Below are 20,952 nucleotides of genomic sequence, written 5' to 3'. Positions count from 1 at the left end.
TAAGTCACTTTGGATAAAAGTGTCTGCTAAATGACTGTAATGCAATGCAACACATACTGAATATACTGTAACACACAACACATACTGTATCACACAACTATACCTATACCACACAACACACACTGTATATAACACACAACTATACCTATACCACACAACACACACTGTATATAACACACTATACCTATACCACACATAACACACTGTATATAACACACAACTATACTTATATCACATAACACACACTGTATATAACACACAACTATACCTATATCACATATAACACACACTGTATATAACACACAACTATACATATACCACACACAACATATACTGTATATAACACACAACTATACCTATACCACACACAACACACACTGTATATAACACACAACTATACCTATATCACATATAACACACACTGTATATAACACACAACTATACATATACCACACACAACATATACTGTATATAACACACAACTATACCTATACCACACATAACACACACTGTATATAACACATAATTATACCTATATCACACACAACACATACTGTACTGTATAATAACACACAACCCATGCTGTATCACACTAGCCAGTGGACATTGTATTCAAGCCAGATATTTCAAATGAGTAACCTAGCCTACGTGTTATGTTGTTGTAGTGACCGGATATGCCCACTTGGGGGCAGCTCTGGGCGGGTTCAACTCATGGATGTATTAATAGAACTGGATACAGCCACTCCATTCACTGGCCGCTATCAACAATGAAGCCCTATTGAACCGCGCCATCTTGGCAAATTTGTAGTCATTTGACTATTTCCGGTGACTTTTGACTTGCGCAGTTGTGCTTTTCTGGCCTTCCGGTGACTTTTGACTTGCGCAGTTGAGCTTCTCTAGCCGACGCGCGTCCACGAAAAAGTTCACATTTATCTGAAATGTAGACGCACGTTCCCGGCTCTCTCGGCTCTCCCCGCTTTGATTTAGCAATGAAAACCGGCTTGCATATTAACCTGTTTTTGTCAAATATATCAATTGGAGAAATAATTTTTTCATCCAGGCATCTTAGTTTTAACAGGTTAAATATAACTGAACATGTTTCATTTGCTAGTAGATGGTATTCATTCCGTTCGCGATAACGTTATTGCAGCCAGGCTAAATTCCTCCAGGGAGCCAGTGACAGGCGAGTTGAAGAGCTTCACTCCCCGCCAGCAGGAGCTTTGGCCGCGGCTACCGCATCTCGGATAACCCGCTGAGTTCGTGGCTGCTATTTCACATTCGCCCTTGATCAATCCCAATACCGATCCATGGTAACAATGAATCAATCGTTCAGATCAGATCGGCAGTGCTGCATGCATGTTACAACATCATTGTTAGCTTTATTAACATAACCATAGCCTACATTTATCTCTCTAACGTTAGGCTATCCATCTTACACCAGTCGGCCATTCGATAGCTGGAAGCGGTCAACGCCAACGTTGACTGAAAACACCCAAACTCAGTGTATCGTTTCATCTTCATGCTACACATCAACTACTTTACATTGTATGTGAATAAATTCCTGTTATTCTAAAAATATCCCATTTCTGTCCATTCCTGGAAAAGGCTAATAATTGCTGTCAAATGATCACTCCAGTTTATCAACGTATCCCACTACCATTTCAACTATGCACAGGAGATTGTCTTATATATATATGTGTGTGTATGGAGCAATTGTTTTTAATGTCCGACTTTTGTCTGTGCTGTTCAGTAAATGTGCATCTGTCCTAATTTATTGTAGCCTATCTACTACACAACCTAGTTCAAATTTATGAGTCTTCCGTGGCGTGATCATTTCCAAACCAAATTGCGGGGGGGGGGGGGGGGGGGGGCATTAAAAGCATTACAAATTAGACATTAAAAGCATTACAAATTAGACATTAAAAGCATTCAAACGAAATGTGAAACAGCATGACAACATACATATTCCTTGATTATTTGTATGCTGTGTTGTCCCGTCTGAGTTTGTCCTGTTCGTGATTGGTCTCGTGTTCCCACTCGATAGGCTTGCACCTTGACGTTGGTGAGTGGGCTTTAAACCAAGACGGGCTGTATGTGTATGTGTGTATGTATGTGGTTTGTGTGTCATATTCTATTATTGAAATGTAATAACAGAAACAGTGTGCCTCCTCTTATCCTCACAGCTCAAGCCATTTTTAGGAGACCAGTTCACACCTCACTCAGACCTGCTGCTGTTTAGGACCTGCTTTAAGCCCTTTTTTGTGGTGTCCGTTTTCTGTGTTCTGTGTCAAGTAAGCCAACCCACCTTCAATGCAGTGTAGCCTCCACATTTGAATGGTTACAGCAGTCTTGTCGTCTACAAGCAACAGTCTCTGGCTTTGCATGGCAATTTATGTAGTATCATCCGAGTTCTACAAATGCTGTACTTTTTTGTACTGTAAGTAACCCCTCAATTATTCAATTTTACTGGGGAGCAGTGACCATAGCCTACTTGCCAACCCTCCTGACTTCCGCGGGAGATTCATAAATTTGAACTAGGTTGTGTAGTAGATAGATAGGCTACAATAAATTAGGACAGATGCACATTTACTGAACAGCACAGACAAAAGTCGGACATTAAAAACAATTGCTCCATACACACATATATATATATATATATATATAATGTTTCACATTTCGTTTTAATGCTTTTAATGTCTAATTTGTAATGCTTTTAATGCCCCCCACCAAGGTTGGTGAGTATGGCAAGCTATAAGCTATTAATACAAGCATACCGCTCAAAAAGGGCTTAATACATACAACAAACTGATCAGGCTAATCATTTTTTTAATGAAAATGACCACAAGACAACCTCCTGTGCATAGTTGAAATGGTAGTGGGATACGGTGATAAACTGGAGTGATCATTTGACAGCAATTATTAGCCTTTTCCAGGAATGGACAGAAATGGGATATTTTTAGAATAACAGGAATTTATTCACATACAATGTAAAGGAGTTGATGTGTAGCATGAAGATGAAACGATACACTGAGTTTGGGTGTTTTCAGTCAACATTGGCGTTCACCGCTTCCATTTATCGAATGGCCGACTGGTGTAAGATGGATAGCCTAACGTTAGAGAGATAAATGTAGGCTATGGTTATGTTAATAAAGCTAACAATGATGTTGTAACATGCATGCAGCACTTCCGATCTGATCTGAACGATTGATTCATTGTTACCATGGATCGGTATTGGGATTGATCAAGGGCGAATGTGAAATAGCAGCCACGAACTCAGCGGGTTATCCGAGATGCGGTAGCCGCGGCCAAAGCTCCTGCTGGCGGGGAGTGAAGCTCTTCAACTCGCCTGTCACTGGCTCCCTGGAGGAATTTAGCCTGGCTGCAATAACGTTATCGCGAACGGAATGAATACCATCTACTAGCAAACAAAACATGTTCAATTATATTTAACCTGTTAAAACTAAGATGCCAGGATCAAAAAATAATTTCTCCAATTGATATATTTGACAAAAACAGGTTAATATGCAAGCCGGTTTTCATTGCTAAATCAAAGCGGGGAGAGCCGAGAGAGCCGGGAACGCGCGTCTACATTTCAGATAAATGTGAACTTTTTCGTGGACGCGCGTCGGCCAGAGAAACTGAACTGCGCAAGTCAAAAGTCACCGGAAATAGCCAAGTGACTACAAATCTAGCCAAGATGGCGCGGTTCAATAGGCCTTCACTTTAGATTTCGAATCCTGGGGGCTTGGTTCAACTTCACAGCGGTGTACTGCACATCCTCTTCCTGTTTCTTGGGCCCCAGTGATTGGATGATGGAGTAGAGGGGGACATCCTCCTGGGTCTTGGAGCGAGGGAAGTGGGCTCTGGCATGGTGGACGCCTTCCTGCTGGACTGTGTGTGTGTCTGAGTGTGTGTGTCTGTACTGAAGCCAGATATGTACATACATATGAGTAAGACAGCTGTCAACGGACCGTAACGTGGACTGTATTTTCATGAGGACTGTAGGGGGAGACGGAGCACTATCAAAACGCTAAACACGGATGAAAATTAAGCGATATGGCAGAATACAGAATACAAGACGCATTTAAGTCCAAAACAGTCTGAACGTTGATTTTCGTGCCCTCTTTCACTGAAAGAAGAAGTTTTATTTGGACTTGTATGAGTAAGCCATGCTTACCCTGGCTTATAGGAGCAATCGCCACTGATTTGTGACCACCGTCGGAAGGGCTAGCGCTCTGCTAATTCCCCTCCTGCCCAAGGGATTTTGACACATTCAAACAGGGCAGTACGGCCACAGCGGATGTGGGTGCACACATCCCTTTATCAACCTCAGAAGAGAGACCGACTGGTGTCACGTCTGCAAAAAGGCAGGGGAAGACACCGCGGCTCGAAATTGCAGGTGCGTTAGAACATCACTGGCGAGACTATGGTCATCACGGCTGCTGTTACAGCAGGGGAAGACTCTGTGTCTTGAACCGGACACATCAAAGTTTTCCGATGGGACCGGAACCCTGGCCAGCTCGGTCCCGTGACTCCCGTCGTATTCACTAACGGACGCGCTAGTACATTACCGGCGAGACCTGCAGTCATCACGTCTGTTGTTTCCACAGGGGAAGACTCTGCGGCTCAACCTGGACCCATCACAGTTTTCCAATGGGACCGGAGCCCTGGCTGGCTTGGTCAAGTCGTACTAGTCTGGGGCCTTTCTCGTTCGGTGTTGTTTCCCTGGTCTAGAGCGGAAGCACGATGACGCATCGCATAATCAGCCGGTCTGGACCGGAAGACGAACAGTTGTTGTAATGTTTTTACTGTAGGCTGCACATGGTGAAGTTTCGAGTAGATAACATTCGCGATGGCATCACCAGGCATAACACTGACGAAAATTGTAAAAGAAGATGCGAGGAGAACTACCGGTTAAGGAAAAATAAAGCAAGCGGATGTTGGAGGCGGGCTCTACAGGCTCGAGCCGGATGAGGGGGCGGGTTTAAGGCAGTGAAGTAAATAGATACCAGCTCTTCTCCCCGAGGAGAGACTGGTGACGCGATGCTACGTCGTACTCACTAATGGACAAGTCACAACATCCTCCCTCCTCCTCCGTGTAAAGGAGCTACAACACGGCTATGCCGCTTGTAGATCGACTAGGCACCCATGAGATACAGACTGTACAATCAAAAATTAATTATCGCCTTAATGGAAACGTCCCCAGGAAGGCAAAGACAGTCACGCATCTCGACGGGATCTTCTGCAGCAATGCAGAGATCTTAACATCAGCGAGGCAGGATTGGCGGACCACACCTGGCGTGCGGAGTGGGAGGCAAACACCTCCAGACTCCGTGATTTCATCCTGGCCGCCGGCCCTTCTCCACCCGGGATGGACTTACCCAGATCGGTGTGGGTGAGGCTTATGGTGCGTTCCAGGCAACCCGTAACTCGTGTTTTTCCGACCTTCTACACGTGAAAATGCACTGGAATGGCAGTCAAACCCGTAACTTCCCACCCATGAACTCGTACAGATCGATGTAGGACATACCGGACACCTAATACATCCATGGTTGGCACTTATATTTAGGATGAGGCCATTCAGCTTTTCAAGTAGCGCACTGAAGGAGCAAACACATGCACGCATTGACTGTCTGAAGTGGTCTACCCATCACCCGCACCAGACTTTGAAACTCGCATCAGAAGTAAAGCACATCCCCAACGATCTCATTAGCCCCCCTAAAGCCAGTTAAGTAAGCCTACTCAAAGAGATCATCATATTAGTGTAAAGTTATGCAGTCACACTTGGTTTGAATTCTATAGACATGGGTTGTGACTTAATGACCATGGGGAAACGTGGGTCCCAAGGCCAGAACAGTTGAGAACCACCGTCCCAGAGTATAATAGGATTTTATTTCACAAAAGGTGGTTACAGATACATTTCACACACTAGCATCTTGGCAGTTGGAAATTTATCCCAAAAAATTGAGCACAGTATTTTGAGACTTGACTACTAGTCTACTAACTTCTGGGACCATGAATGACACTGATCACACATTGCTATGTATTTCTGAAACGTTAGTACATACACACTTCCCAAGTCATTCACTCTGTATACATGACGCACGGTGAAACACAAGCAGTCACTAGCGCCTCTGCATCCTCTGTCGTTTGAAGGCCTTGTGCTTGTTCTTTTTAACAACTTTGGCATTAGGTGGGTTCAGCTCAATCTTGACTGGCTTATCCTCTCCTGGAGTCAAGAAGACATCGTCCGTGACATCCTTGACCACTTCCTCCTTGGCCTCGTTCCTCTTCACCTTCTGCAGCTCCTTCACCATCTGCTTCTCCCGCATCTTGGCAGCGGTGGCCAATCGGATTATCCGTCGGTGCTGAGGGGAGGGAGGAGAGGAAACATTAAACCAATCAGGACAGATCCGTACATGGGTCAGTGTCTCAGTGATAACCAGAGTTATGGATGGATAACAGACTTTATGCTTTCTTAACAAAATGTGCACTAAACCACTCACACCTATTAACAATTAAAATAAAGTGGACCAGAGATGTCATTCATTTCTCCATATCTTGTTTCCCCTAGATGCCATTACCGTGTTGGGGGACTGGAAGTGTGGGTTCTCAAAGAGCGTGGGGCCACCAAAGCTCCCCTGGAATATCTTGATGAGGTTGAGGACAAAACGAGGGCCAACTTCTACCAGTGATGCATCTTCCTCCATGATCTGTAGGAGAGAAAACTAATTTGAGCAAAGCCTCAGATCTCCCAATTCACTTTGAAAATAGGATGAGAGGGAATATTAGGAATTGAAGGACAGCATTTGAGTCCAATAACATTTCTGTTGCTCACCTGGTAGTTTCTGAACCATATCCTGTTGTCTGCTACTGTAAACGTGAATACATGGTCCACAAAGGGCTGGCTCTTCGGGTGGTACCGAGGAGTTGAGAACGTCTGAAAAACAAGAGAGCAAGCGTCTTCAGTTTGGACAATCAATGTCAGTCAAATTAATAACAAGGGATAACATTAGTACCTCAAAATAGCCATTTATAATATTTAGACCGTTCAACTAACCTGGATGAATAACTCCTTCAGCAAAGCATAGTGGGGCTCCTTGTCAAATTGCTATTAGGAAAGGAACATAAATCACGACATTGATCATAATGATGAGATGAAGTACAGAAATATAATAAAACAGCTTTCTTATGCTTAACTTTCCTATGTACTTTACATGTACATAGGGATGAAACGGTTACCGGTTTCATGGTAAACCACGATGAAAAATCCTGACGATTAGTATTACCGTTTTAAAATAAATTATCATTAAAACCGTGTTCGATTACCGTGCTTTGAATAACCACAGTAAATAGGCTACTATAGACAGTCCGACGTCATTCCCAGTTTCGACTTCAGAGGAAATGATACGCTTATGCACCCACATCCATAAATGCCAAATACCTCACTGCAGCCCTTCCATGTTACATAGCAAAGGGCTTGATGCCCTTTCAACCGTTGAGAGGCCTGGCTTTCCCTATGTTATTTGTGTTTTTTTTAATAAAATTTGTTGAAAGGATTCCGGACTGTCTATCATCCCTATGTGTACATTGTTGTGATTACAAAATCTGTATTAGAAAAGGAATTACATGGGTTTCTTTTGTTATTTTAAAACTCAAACACCCAAAGTTTGCTCAAAAAGAGTGTGCCTTAACGGTTACTGGTATGAAAAAATGTCCTCTGCCCTGGAATTAAACACTCACAGGATCAAACGAGAGCAGTGGTCTGGATCCTTTGAGGCAGTTCCCGGTCATTTTGAGTTCGGCGAGTGTGTGAACTAGAGCAGAGGGAAAACATCAGTATTAAGAGTGCCATATGTCATAATTCCATCATTGGAGCTTTCTGAATCACTAGTGCAGACATATTTATCAAACACGTGACACTCACTATTCTGAACCAAGAACTTTGCAGAAGGGCCGTGGGGAACATTTGCAATCCTGTAAAGCATGAAAACTGAAGTTAGTAAATAGCTGAGGTGTGTCAGGGTAAGAAAGACATCAATTAATCATCAAATCATCAATACTCACCACATATAAAGATCCTGCTTTTTCTTTGCTTCAAAGAACAGACATTTGTTGCAGTTCTTCATTTCACACACTTCATTTATGACGAAAAGCTTATCCTTTCTGTCCATTTTTGTATCTGTAAAAGGCAAATATGACTTTAAGACATGTATTTTAGATCAATACTAGGTTTTAACTAACGTTAATGGAGTAGGTGGGTGTCTGACAGAGAAAGGGGAGATCCAGACCTGCTTTGGTGTGCGGCATCATAGTCCTCAAGTCCTTCATCAGATGTCGTGTTCTAAAATTGATGCCTCTAGAAGAAAACACCAGAACTCTTTCTTTGTTTGTCCACTTGCCCTGGTAGAGAAGGAAAAACAGTTAAGGCAAGGCAAGTTTATTTATATAGCACATTTCAGCCACAGGGCAATTCAAGGTGCTTTACATGAGACATTAAAAGCATTAAAACAAAAAGCAAGACATTATAGACATTTAAAACAAAAGGCAGGACAAATTAAAAGCATTAAAACAAAAAGCAAGTCATTATAGACATTTAAACAAAAAGCAGGACAAATAGAATACAGGAATAAAAGTTACAGTGCAGTATACTGTAGTTAGCTACAGGTAGGTAACAAGCAAGCTAATAACCAGATACACTTATACCACATGCTTAGGTGGTAACTCATGCGTTTACTCTGCAAGGAAGACAGTTCTCGTACCATAGACACCGGTGCCGGGACGGTGATCTCATTGCTCTGTTCCTGTTTATTAGCGCTTGGTGTCTGTTCGCCATTTTCTAGAAAATTCTCATTCTTTGCTTTTTTCGCTCCTGGACCTTTTCCTCCACGTTTTCTCTTGAGTGTCGCCATCTTTTCTTCTGTGTGTCACACAGGAAGGACCATGGTTGAACAGACGAAAAAACACGTGGGTACGTACGGGAAAAACAGAAAACTAGCGCCACCTAGCGTTCCGGAGATTAACATCTCTCTTCTCTTTCTCCGCCTGAAGTTCAGGTTATACTTTCTCAGATCTGCATGTAACAACGAAGCTGCTGCAGCATAGTACATTCATACAGCATCTTCAATACTAATGTTGGACATAGATTATAAAATGAGGGGAAACGCCCTTCTGGATTAAATGCAGTTTAATGACATTCCTGGTAGTGTCAGAAGACCATACACCAGAAGCAACCAATAGAAAACATATTTTCAGAGTATCCAGTAAAAAAATATCACTTGTCATTATTCACACATTAAAATGAACACGTATATAACACCAACAATTCACAACTATTTACAGCTATGAAAACAAGCCCTAAAAACAGAGCAAATGTAGAAAAAAATACTTGTGAGCACTTGATGTCTCATTTGTATGGGGCTATTGTATTCACCCTACTCTTCCTCCACCTCCTCATCGGGACAGCAGTAGTATTCCACAAAGCATATCTGTCCATCGTCATTCCTGACCAGGTACTGAAGTGACAGGAAGCCTCGACTGTCCATCCTCACCGACACCTTACAGGATAGCGCAAGGGCTTTGGTGGAAGGTTTCAGCAGAGACATCTTGTACCTAGCAGAGCAGATAGCCATTCAGTTCACTTCCATTCATTTTTTTGACCACTGCAGCCATATTAGTATGCCATATCAGATTACCTCTGGCATCACACACACAATCTTAATGTGTTTGAGCATATCATAGTAAATGGTACCTGTATCTTGTACACATATGACAAATAAACATCCTTGAATCCTTGGAAGGTTTTAATGTAGCTAGGGAGATTGAGATAACTTCATGCTCTGTGATCTGGTCTATTCAGAATAAACTGTTGAAGCCACAGACACAAGCGCAAGGAGACTTACCTGTTTGTCTGCGTCTTAGTGCACTGAAATAACTCCATCATGTCAGAGTCTTTGGGGTAATCATAGTGGGCATTCCCAGAGTTCCCGAATGTAGACAACCTGGACGCGAGAAGAGATGGTTAAAAGATGAGTGTTGTATCGTACGACACTGTAGTCTCAGTAATCACCCAGTCCTCTTATCTTCTGCACACAGCAGACAGAAACTGGGGAACAACGGTAACTTCACTTAACTTCACTTCACAAAAACGGCATCAACATCAAAGTCACACCTGAAGTAGGGTTGGCTGGGGGACATGGTGATCTGCAGGACCTCACTAGTCATGTCCAGCTCAGAAAAGGCCTCCTTCAGACTGTCAGACTGCAAGATGACCTTGTTGGTCACGTTGGTGCTGCAGAACTCAAAGTCTATGGGATCTTCTGGTTCCTGGGTGTTTATTTTACACACAGTGACCACGCCTCCCTCTTCAAGGAACAGGGTCAGAGGGTAGCCGTACCCGTTGTAGCACATCCGCAAAGCAGTGGTCACTCCTGCAACACAGAGACACGTAACAGATAAGACCATCGCCACGCACACTCGGTAGAGGTGTGAAAGTAAACACAGCAGAGACCTGGATTCAATCTGAGACTGAGACTTTACATTACAGTCATTTAGCTGACACTTTTATCCAAAATTAACACTATAATAATTGCATTTAATCTAGGAAAAGCCAATGTACTACTACTTTCAAATCGAACATCAATCACCTGGCACTGTGCTCCCCCCAAAGATGGTCAGGCAGTCTAGAAGGACCGTCAGATTCACCTGAAACCCCACTGTATCTTCTTTGATGGTGAATTCCTGGAATATTTCAGCCTAGGGTGGAAACAAAGGCATATAACTCATTCTGAGCAGCATACAATAAGTGTTGAGTCTTTTGTTGTGTTTACATGTTGGTATCAAAATTACACACTGACCTGAATGAAGGCATTGGCTTGTAGACATTTGGAGTCCTCCACAGTGACTTTCAGCCCATTGGGTGTGGCGTTGAACATGGCATGGTCTTTGAAGGTGATGGCTTTCAAGATGTTGGACAGATTCTTTGCATTGTCCAAACTGACGACTAAGATATACTGGTCATCTCCAGTTTGAGATTCCGTGGACAGGGGCATTGTGTAACTGAAATCAACAGATTCACCAATTAAAAAGGAACAGATACCACAGATTCACCTAGGCTATTAAAAGGTAGTCTAATTATGCTAGTAAAAAGACTAAATAAATGTAGCTAGCACTTGCTGCACTGTTTGTTCCTACACTGTTTTTGCATTGCATTTGCACTGTTATGTCTTTGCACTGTCCTGTCCTGCACCCCGTCCAATGTCGTCTGCAACAGCGTATGCCATTACCCTAGATAAATTCCTAGTGTGTATGTACCATATTATATATGGCCAATAAAACGGATCTTGATTTTGAATCTTGACAGACAAACTTGATCGCAAAAAGGGAACTGTTGTTGACAGACGGATGGCAGATTGACCTAGCTGCATCTAGTTAGCTAAGTCAGCCAGCTACAGCTAGCTCGATAATAGTAACATCACCATCAGTATCATGATACTTACAGCTTCACTTTGTTACAACCACTGAAACGTTGAGGATGTAGCGTGATAAAATATTGATATTCCAGAAGTTTGTTGACGTTTTGAACAAACCCGCCACAGAAATTCTTACTTCTGAGCTGTCTACTTCTGTGGTTTTGTCTTCAAGTTGTTCATCGAATATTGCTGCCCCCAAGCGTCTGAACACGTATTCACTTGAGTCCAAACATTGCCACTAGATGGCCAAGTAGGACTATGCCCACAAATAAACACTGTTCTTACACACAAAAATGAGTGTGAAGATGGATAATTACATAATAATATATTTACATAAAAACGAATCTTAATAGTGTCTAAACTACTAAAATATTTCTCTCTAATAAGTCACTTGCATAAACATATATCTGTCCCTTAATTGCTAAATCTGTGATAATTAATTCCCACAGCAGTTTGATCAAAATATAGTGACCACTGGGATCTGTGGTTTCAGAATATAATTGGGAATGGAGGCATGCCATGGCTGCAGGCAACACAGGCATTAGCTGCTGGTCTTGTGTTCATATGTGGGATTACTGGAATAGCTGTGGCATCATGCTGGATCCTAGGGCCCCGGGGAACTATTCCTACTTAGTTTGATCGGACCTGGCAGGTGCATAGAGAGAATCTAGTTTTAAAGAGTTTTATCAAGGTTTCATCTTTCAGAGAACACACCCTGAATAATACAACATGTCTCTAGACCACTGAGTGTATTCCGGCATGTGCTCCAGTATGTTGCTGTTGCATTTCATCATAATCAATAATCTGGTTGGGTAGAAGATCATTGAGCTGCCTCCGCACAGACTCATCTTTTCCCCCATTACAAGTGCCCCCATTGCCATTGAGTTATCTTGGTCTGCTCTGCAGCATGGATACACCAACAACAAGTGGCTCTAAATATATCACAGTGAGTGCACATATCTGGAGAGCATGGTTTAGGCATGGAGATCACATACTTATGAAGGTAATCTACACCTTGTCTACAGGGGCCTTCTCATTCACCTGTGTGTACGTAAACATTTGTGTGTGTGTGAGAACAAGAGAGAGAGAGAGAGAGAGAGAGAGAAACAGAGAGAGAGAGAGAGAGAGAGAGAGAAGGAGAGAAACAGAGAGAGAGAGAGAGAAACAGAGAGAGAGAGGAGGGGAGGGAGAGAGAGGGAGAGAGAGAATAATAATGCAGATGGGTTTAATTGGCTACAAATCAGCAGTGCTCTAAATTGTGTTAAGGGATTGGACCAGCAGACATTCCTTAGTCACCTGTTTTCTCGTAGCAACACATGTCACTAAGAGAATGAAGATAACCACAGCTGCTTTTATTTTCACTTTAGGGAAGCGCTCTGGCCCTTTTAATAGAGGGCAGTCTGCTGTAAGCTCTGAACTGACTCACAAGGGACGATTAAGATTGTATGCGCCAGTGATGTAGGGAACTTATGGTTTATTACTCAAAACCCTATGAGCAATGGTGACACATATTTTCATATAGTTGTGTTAAATGCTTACACTTATCAGTGCATATAGCTCAAACATGGTATTGTACCCCCCACTCAAAGGAGTCTGTTTTGGGAAACCCCCTCTCAAGCCCCTTTGCCCTCTGCACAAGGAGACAAGGGCTGGTCTGTCTGTTCTGGCTGTGTGTTTGATTCACTACTCCATCAGGAGAAATGTTGCATAACCTTTATCCTTAACAATGACCTTTTCAACCCAGTCACCCAAACTGAAGAAAAACCACTCTCTGTCCATGCAGATGCCTGTGAGCTAACAGCATTCTCCCTGTAAGCTATAATTAGCAGTATCGGCCAAATTACAAATTGTTTACAGCATCTAAACGTTTGAGTAATTTCCAAAATAATTACACCAAGTCAATATCCAATAAAGAATTAACTCAATCGTATAGACTGATGAAGAGGCTATCTGCTACTCATCTCTGTTTTTCCTGGATCCTGATTTCGGGATAAAACAAACAACAGTGCTGGAATGAGAGGTGGGCTTCATCAGTTGTCTGTTGTGTGTACCCCTCCAGCTGTTTTCAACCCAATCCTGGGGGGAATCAACCCTGTTTGCCCGCCTGCTACCCCCCTCCCTATCTCTGCAGATATCAGAGAGAGAGAAGTTTTGAATCCTAACCCAGCTGCGTAGCCGCCATGCTGGGAGAGACAAACTTATCACGCTCCTGTACCAGTGCTTAACTCTGCTAACCACCCGGACAAAGAGGAGACTTGCCAAGTGAGTACAGACGATGCTTCGAGAAGTTTATAAATAATAGCACGGTTAAACTATGGTATAGAATGAGTACAAATATAAAGTGTAGCTCAGCTCTCGAAACTTTTAACTGGGGAGTTGGTGCGTTGCAATCCGTTGGTTGATAGCTGGCGGTCATGCATGTGTGTTCTGTTGTAATGTAGTTAGGTTGAAGACTTTGAGCTGCACTTGTTCAATATAACAGCATAAAGGTTATTTATCTTGATAAGGCGTTCTGGCGACCTTCTTTTGTACCGACACGATCGTCTTGGAAAAAATCGTTTGATGCATTTGTGCATTCTTTTTCTTTTCAGACACAGATCGCAAACAAAACGTGTGTGCAGCCTTTAGACTGCATTTTGGAGCAAATTGCGTGCTAATCCTTAGGCTACGTCTTCGTAAAATAGACGTAAAAGGTTCAAATCCCCTGCACATCTTTAAATGCCAGTCTGGCTGCCTAAGGTCATTCGGGGGTTGCTACCCTTGGCATGCATAAATCAAGGGCGCTCTTTCATTTTAACAACAAAAGAGGATCTTATTGAAATGGGAGAATGGAATAAAGGATACGTAACCGCAGTTTAAATACAAGGATACGGTGGTTAGAAATATAAGCGTGATGGTTGAGATAAATCACCACAAATAACCTGCAGACCGGTCTACCTGCAGTCTAGTTGTACCGCAGTTACAAAGTTATTCTTTTTTGTTCTATATGGTTGGGTGCTGCTTTCCCAGTGAGTGATTTTGCAGTGGTCTGGGGAATCTGCTTTCGCCCAATCTCAGGCTTTACAGCCCAACTTCTGGCTGAGATACAATCTGGGGCTCATCAATGTCAGGTCATAAATGTCACCTACTTCCAGAGCCTGCCTGAATCCGACTGAATCCAAGTCTACAAATGTGTTAAGAGGATGGGAGGGTAGAATGAATATGGAGAGTGAAATGGATGACATCTCAGACTTGAGTGTGTTCCCTGCTGGAAGCCCAGCCCAGTATAATGGATCCCTCTCATCCTCATGACGTTGAATTGTGGACTTGTGATAGGATGCCCTGAGGAGTTGACTATGACGACCTTTTTAGAGATGGTTCCCAAGTTATGAGTGAGTGGTGAAGTGTCATGGGCCTCTTGTGTATGTAAAAATAGACGAGTAGCCTATGAGAAATTCATTGCTGCATGAAGAAGAAGTCCGACACAGTGCTGAGACCCTGTACAAGTTGTTTATTTCATATTTCATAAATAATCTATTGTCCGTTCCGTTTACATAACTTCGTCCTTCATTAGTTTGAACACTGAATACTCTACTTGCAGTGAATGCCTCACTGAATGCGTGGGCCTCTGACTGGCCATCCCTCCCCCTAGGGCCTCAATAACTAATTATTCTGCCTCATCAAATTAGATTCTCGGCCTGTGCTGCTGTGTCATAGCAGGCATGGCTGCCACTTAGACCTTGTCAATATGATTGTGTTCCGGCACCTCGCCCCGGCAACATACGGCAGAACTATGTCAGCTGTCGCCTCCGGACCCTGGCCATGGAGCAGGACCGACGACAGGATATTGCGGTGAACATTCACCCGCAGCGGACAATCATTCAACGCTGCATGGCTGAGTCGTTTTGGAGTTTCAGAATATAGCCAAAGCTGCCCTCAAGCTTGTTAACCTGGTCACTAGTATTCCTACCTCAGTAATTGATGATAATAGTAATTTGCGATATTATAATAATATAAATTTAATGATATTTTGTCTCTGTTTAGCTTTACTTTGCTTAAAGGTTACTTTAAGGAGATTTTAGTTTGTGAGATTTTGTGAGATTTCACAAAAGTTGACTCCGGTGTAGATAGGACAGAAATTGTGTGCTCCCACGTCTAAAAACCAGTGTGATTGGAAGCTGAATTTATAGTGCTGCTGTAGGCAAGTCCCAGGTAGGCTATTGAGGGCTGGGGGGGGGGTGATGAAAGCCTGAGGCCCCCACCTCCACCTCCAGCAGAATACAGTGTGTTGTTCTTTGAGGCCCCCACCTCCACCTCCCAGCAGAATACAGTACTGTAGTTCATTGCTGTTTATCCCTCCCAGCAGGGGAGGAACCTGCCAGTGCTTCCAGACGTTGAAAGACATGGCTGTAAACCATCTATTGACTGCTTCAAAGCAGTGCCATGCTGTGCCGATGACTCAGTAATATCAGCAACTCAAATAGTGATTTGACACAATGCAGGAATGGGAATCTATGTCTATGAAAGGACAGTTCAGTTAGCTACTTTATTAAATTTAGTATGTGCTTTGCCTTGTTCCTCTTTTACATCGGTAAAAGTTAGCATCCTTGATTTCAAATTGAGTGTTTAACATGTTTTTTGAATGATTTTTCACAGTGCCCATCCACATCCATTGTATGACCAAAACGGTGGTAGAGCAATTATCAGACTTTCTCCAAAGTGCTAGTTTTGTCAACGTTTTCATCTGAACCATTGTATATGATCATAAGTAACCTTAAAACAGGGCTAAACATGCATTTTCCCTTTACTACTCCTTTAAATGTGAAAGAATCAAATTACTGTCTTGGATTTGCAGTTACGCGACACACAGTTGGTTGATAGTCTGACAGAAATGCTTCTTGAATTTCACCTTAATTTTTCCTGAGTTGTATTCCAGTCATTGTCCTTGTGATCTCCTGTGCCTTATAGTCGAGGTTCCCATAGATTAGTACAACTTCACTGGAAGCACATGTTTCACATGAGGCTGGATTTGAGTGTAGAATATTCTTGCTTGTCAGAGAAAATATATTTTAACAGCTTCAGTCCAGTCCTTCAGGTCATTTCATCAATAATCATTTTACAGCTAGTGGGAAGAAAGCAGCATTCACTGATTTACTGAATGGGGTTTTGTGTAAAGTACTAAGTCACTTGTATGTCATGAGATATTGAGAGGACTTCCTTGTTTGGGTGAAGCCAGATTATTCTTGGCAGTTATAGATTTGAGTGTTGACACGGTATCTGTCCAAGGAGATCCTATCCAGGTTGACATGCAACATGTGATGTTCAGGCGGGTGTTTTTTCATGTCACTGCTTCCTTTAAGTTCAATTGTTTCATTCTCTCAAAGTAGACTGTTTAAAAACCTCAGTGTTTCACATGCTTATCCTGTGCTGTAAGTCAGACAGTTGGTAAGTTAGTGTCAGTTTACTTAGAGAGCCTAATGAGTATGCGGATCATATAGTTGCTTTTCCTCTCAGAAGAAAGGGTATTGAGAGGTCCTGAGAGCATTTTACCTGTTGTACCCCCACTATAGAGGAGGGAAATGCATCAACATACCGCTGTTCATTCCTGGCCTTCATTTGCATTCTAATTATCAGGGCTCCCAGACAGGGGGCTGAGCTACATGAATTACAAACCAAATGGCCCTGTAGCATTGACCTTACCTCTCAAAGGGGATAGGCTGGGTATATAAACAATATGACATTACACAATTAATATGTATCACATAAATATTATTATCAGGTCTACAGTAAGGTTTGCTGTTAGTTTAACATTGGGGTGTTCTTAGTGTGCTGTGCCGGGCTGCAGACAGGACTGTGATGGCGGTTCCACTTCGTCTCAGGGTCCCCCCACAACCCCCCGTTTCCGCCGCCTCACCCCACCCTCCCCAGGCTTGAATAATTTCCTCCCGGGACAGAGAGGGAGCAGCATCTGGCTCTAGTAGCAGCAGACAATGGCAGATGTAGGTACCTTCAGGCACATCGTGTGTGCATGTGCTTCAGCATTCCACTGATGTCCTTCATTGTTTGTCTTACGATTTGTGGCCTTGAGGATTTCAAACAACATTTAAGGATCCATAATAGCAGCGAATCCGAGGCATCCTAAGGATCCATATTGAACACCAAACTCTATTCCCTCCGTGTCTGTCACCTCGTCATTGTCTGACTAGCATATTGGGAGTTTTATTTACCTCAGTAATATACGCAACATTAACTAGCATTCATGTTTTGAAGGTTTTTAGTTTTGGTTCACATCCTATGAACAAGTGAATGACATGCATAGTATGTTTACAAAACATACTGTATTGCTCAGTAATTGCCTCAGTGATGAATGTAGTAATAGTCCAGGGTCCATGGAGCATTGGAACATTCTGTCTGCTTAGGGTATGTGTTCATCACTCAAATGATCTAGGGTAAAAGAAGCTGATTAGATTTGCGTTTCTTTTACAGTGTGTTAGACAGTTACAGCTGGTGTGAGTCGATTTGAGGTAGGCCACATCCATGCAAGACTGCTTTACAGCAGCTTTTCAAAAAACTGCTGCAATTTTGTTGAACTTGGATTATTAACAACACATTAGGCCCAGTTTCCAAGAATATTTCGAGATGAAAAGACCAGCACCAGAGCGAGCAGCTGAAGCCTGGAGATAATTGCTGAGCCCAGAGACGGCTCAATGAAGCACAGTGCCACGGACAGGTCTGTCTTTTGAACAGCTTCCCAGGGTTGCGTGGCTGGGAGCTGGAAGTGAATGGTGGGGTCTACATACAGTACATTCTGTCACTGTGGAAGCCCAGTGCTCTTCACAGCTGAGCGACACACGGAACCAATTAGAATCTAATCCCGAACACATGGTCTCTCCCAGGTACGGACACACTCAGTAAAAAAAAAATGAAGAAAAAAAACCCAGTAAAGGCATCCTCTTTTCCCTCCCTTTTTCTGTGCCCCCCCCCCCCCTCCCTCCAGAGCAGTTGGGTGTTATCTTTGCATTTGCATGGTTTGGGTGAACCTCTGTCGTTCTAACAACAAACAACTGAGCATTGCCTGGGGACAGAACGGTCACACTCGTAGGGAGGCAGCACCTAGGGCGTTAGTTAACGTTGGCCAGCACTGAAAGAGTGCAGCTGGACCCCTGATCTCTATTCACTCTGTCAAAGGAGCGGAAAACGTCCCTGTAAACAATAGACACTCTCTCTCTCTCTCTGTCTCTCTCTCTCTCTTTCTCTCACATAGACACACACACACCCCTCCCCAACCTTGTCCCCTCCCCCTCCTCGTCCCCCACGCCCCCTCCTCAAGGGCTGCGCGCGTCGACGCTTTCCAGAAGCGAGACCTCGGCGCCGTCTCTCGCTCCCCAGCGAGCCCGGCTTGACCAGTATGACGGGAGAAGGCGAGGGTGGACACTGGACAGGTGTGGTAGGCTAGCTGGGAACCTCCTATTGTCTGAGATTCTGCCACCTCGTTCATGCATTGGGTGAGTGGAGCTGTGATGTAACCCCCCCTTCCCTCCTCCTCCTCCTCTTCACCCTCTCCTGTCGCATTTTTGGACAGACTGGGTTTAATTATTAACGGTTGAGAAAGAGGTAGAGAGAGTGAGACGGAGAGCAGGAGAGGAGGGGAAGAGCAGTATGGAAAAGGGGAGGTGACTAGACTACCACTGCTGGTGGAGTATTCTGTGTATTTATCCTTTTTTTCCATCATGAGCGCCAGTGACAGCGGTCGTGACACCTTGGTGGCAGGGTGTTTTTGGAAGAGAGAAGCCGTCTCCCGTCCCTTCCCTAAGGAGACTAGTAACCAGAGAGAAGCACAGATCTTGGTAAGAGTCACTCATGAGGATGCTTGGTGCTTGCATGTGTGCTCAGTGGATTGTAGGTTACGGTTCTGTGAAGGACTTTGAAAAAAGAAATGAATGGTGGTATTTTCTTAATTCATTCAGGTTCCCTTTGCCTTCTCTGTTTTTTGAAGATGGTAGCTGTAAGTTGAACTGTCGAGCGTAGTGTAAACAACATCAGATTTGTTTCATTGGAGTTTGACCCGTAGTGTAAACAACATCAGATTTGTTTCATTGGAGTTTGACCGGTGCTGTATGCATTCGAGCAACGCTCGTGTTTACTCAGTTTTGATGTCTGGATGTTGAATAATTCAGCGTTTCAGTGGGTAGCTAATCGAAATCTCCCGATTCCAGAGTGTAAATGCGCTTCACTGGCTGGGACTTAGAGTATTGTGTACCATCTCTTTGCCGAGAGACCCGTTTTATGTGCCTTGCATCCTATGTAAACCTTTAACTTCAGTATCCCTTGATAGTAATCCTTCTGAATTTGTCAATTACACTAGTGACAAAAGAGGGATTGCAAGGGGGAGTGTAAATGGAGATCTTTAAAACGAACGTATGACTAATCTCCCTGACTGAAGACCTCCGCCCCTTTAGCCCGGTCAATATTGCAGGACGTGGAGAAAAAATAAAAAGTTTCTCCCCCTCACCCTGCCTTCGGTCATCAACTGACAGGAAAGCCGTGCAGCTGGCGCTCGTCTGCCCTCAGAGAGGATGCTTGTGTTTGCGGTCCCCCCCCCCGCCGAGCCACTTGTTTTCCTCTCATTACCCGGCATCGGGGTCGGTGTTTTCGTTCGCTCGGCGGCAAGGGTAGCCCTCCGCCGCTAGATCAAAGCCAGCCGACATGCCTTTTTCGAGTGCTATCGCTCCACTTCAAAGGCTCGGCGCTCGTGCCTCCGGAGCCCCCTGTTCCCCCACGGTCCCTCGGCAGCGCGGAGAAGCACCGCGCTGCCTTTTGTCATTCAGACACCGTCCCCAGCTGCCACAGCGCGCCGTCGCACCGCCTCACTGTTCTTCAATTCAATCCATCACGTCTTCAGCCGTCTTGAGTGACGAAATATGCCAGGCTCCTTCCAAAGGACCTGTTAGTATGTAACCTGTGTGTGTCTGTGGGTTTGTCTGTAGTAGTAGTAGTAGTAGTAGTAGTAGTAGTAGTAATGCTTTTTGTCCGGAGTGAGAAACTCATGGGTTCTTTAAGATCAACGTATTTGGCAACCTGCTCAGGCAGTCTCTGTTTTCCTTCTGGACATACTTGAAAGCCATCTCATCTCCACAAGGAAAACCGGCTGCCATTTTTCCATAGTATCTGCACCGAGAAGCATTTTCAACAATTGGGTCAGCGACTACACTGTGGAAACACATGGAATCTCTGCACATTTCAACCGTTTCATTATGGCTGTAGAAAAATGGCAAAAGTGCCTCTCTGGAAATAGTGGCTGTGTCTGCATTTTATCGCCTTGCACATTTCTGGAGGCGAAGGAGGGAACCGTTGGAATCGTGGCAGAGATCAATCATTTTGTTTTGGTTTTATAGACGGGTGAACGTTCAGTGATGCGTCGAGATCACAGCAGGTCACAGATGCCGGGTAGCAGGGCGTAGAGCGTGCGGAGATTCAGGGCAGGGAGACCCCGGAGGCGGCT

The 20,952-nt window shown here is 43.8% G+C and overlaps 3 protein-coding genes across 3 annotated transcripts in view; 1 reads left to right on the top strand and 2 right to left on the bottom strand.

The window, feature by feature from the left end:
• Nucleotides 1–5,913: 5,913 nt before the first annotated feature.
• bxdc2 (brix domain containing 2) lies at nt 5,914–8,912 on the bottom strand (the record flags this gene model as incomplete). Its single annotated transcript, XM_084441920.1, has 9 exons — nt 5,914–6,368; nt 6,585–6,713; nt 6,839–6,940; nt 7,061–7,111; nt 7,744–7,817; nt 7,928–7,977; nt 8,068–8,182; nt 8,292–8,403; nt 8,763–8,912. 9 exons carry the CDS (start codon nt 8,910–8,912, stop codon nt 6,126–6,128), a joined length of 1,026 nt encoding a protein of 341 aa, XP_084298046.1. The 3' UTR covers nt 5,914–6,125.
• Nucleotides 8,913–9,434: 522 nt separating this feature from the next.
• rad1 (RAD1 homolog (S. pombe)) lies at nt 9,435–11,619 on the bottom strand (the record flags this gene model as incomplete). The annotated part of the gene is made up of 6 exons (XM_084442351.1): nt 11,499–11,619; nt 10,857–11,058; nt 10,647–10,755; nt 10,172–10,430; nt 9,903–10,001; nt 9,435–9,612 (listed from the first exon to the last, which is right to left on the bottom strand). The coding sequence occupies exons 2-6, from the start codon at nt 11,049–11,051 to the stop codon at nt 9,435–9,437; spliced, it is 840 nt and encodes a 279-aa protein (XP_084298477.1). The 5' UTR covers nt 11,052–11,058; nt 11,499–11,619.
• A 2,047-nt stretch (nt 11,620–13,666) lies between these two features.
• The window catches only part of sema4d (sema domain, immunoglobulin domain (Ig), transmembrane domain (TM) and short cytoplasmic domain, (semaphorin) 4D), a 31,536-nt gene continuing 24,250 nt past the window's right edge, over nt 13,667–20,952 (top strand). Inside the window, exon 1 of the mRNA XM_084441644.1 lies at nt 13,667–13,733. The gene's annotated coding sequence lies outside the window, so the exon portion shown is untranslated. The remainder of the gene's footprint in view (nt 13,734–20,952) is intronic.

This window comes from Borostomias antarcticus, assembly GCF_949987555.1.
Source record: "Borostomias antarcticus genome assembly, chromosome: 8".
Lineage (NCBI taxonomy): Eukaryota > Metazoa > Chordata > Actinopteri > Stomiiformes > Stomiidae > Borostomias > Borostomias antarcticus.
Note: the sequence above shows the minus strand (reverse complement) of the source record. Positions and strands in the feature narration are given on the sequence as shown.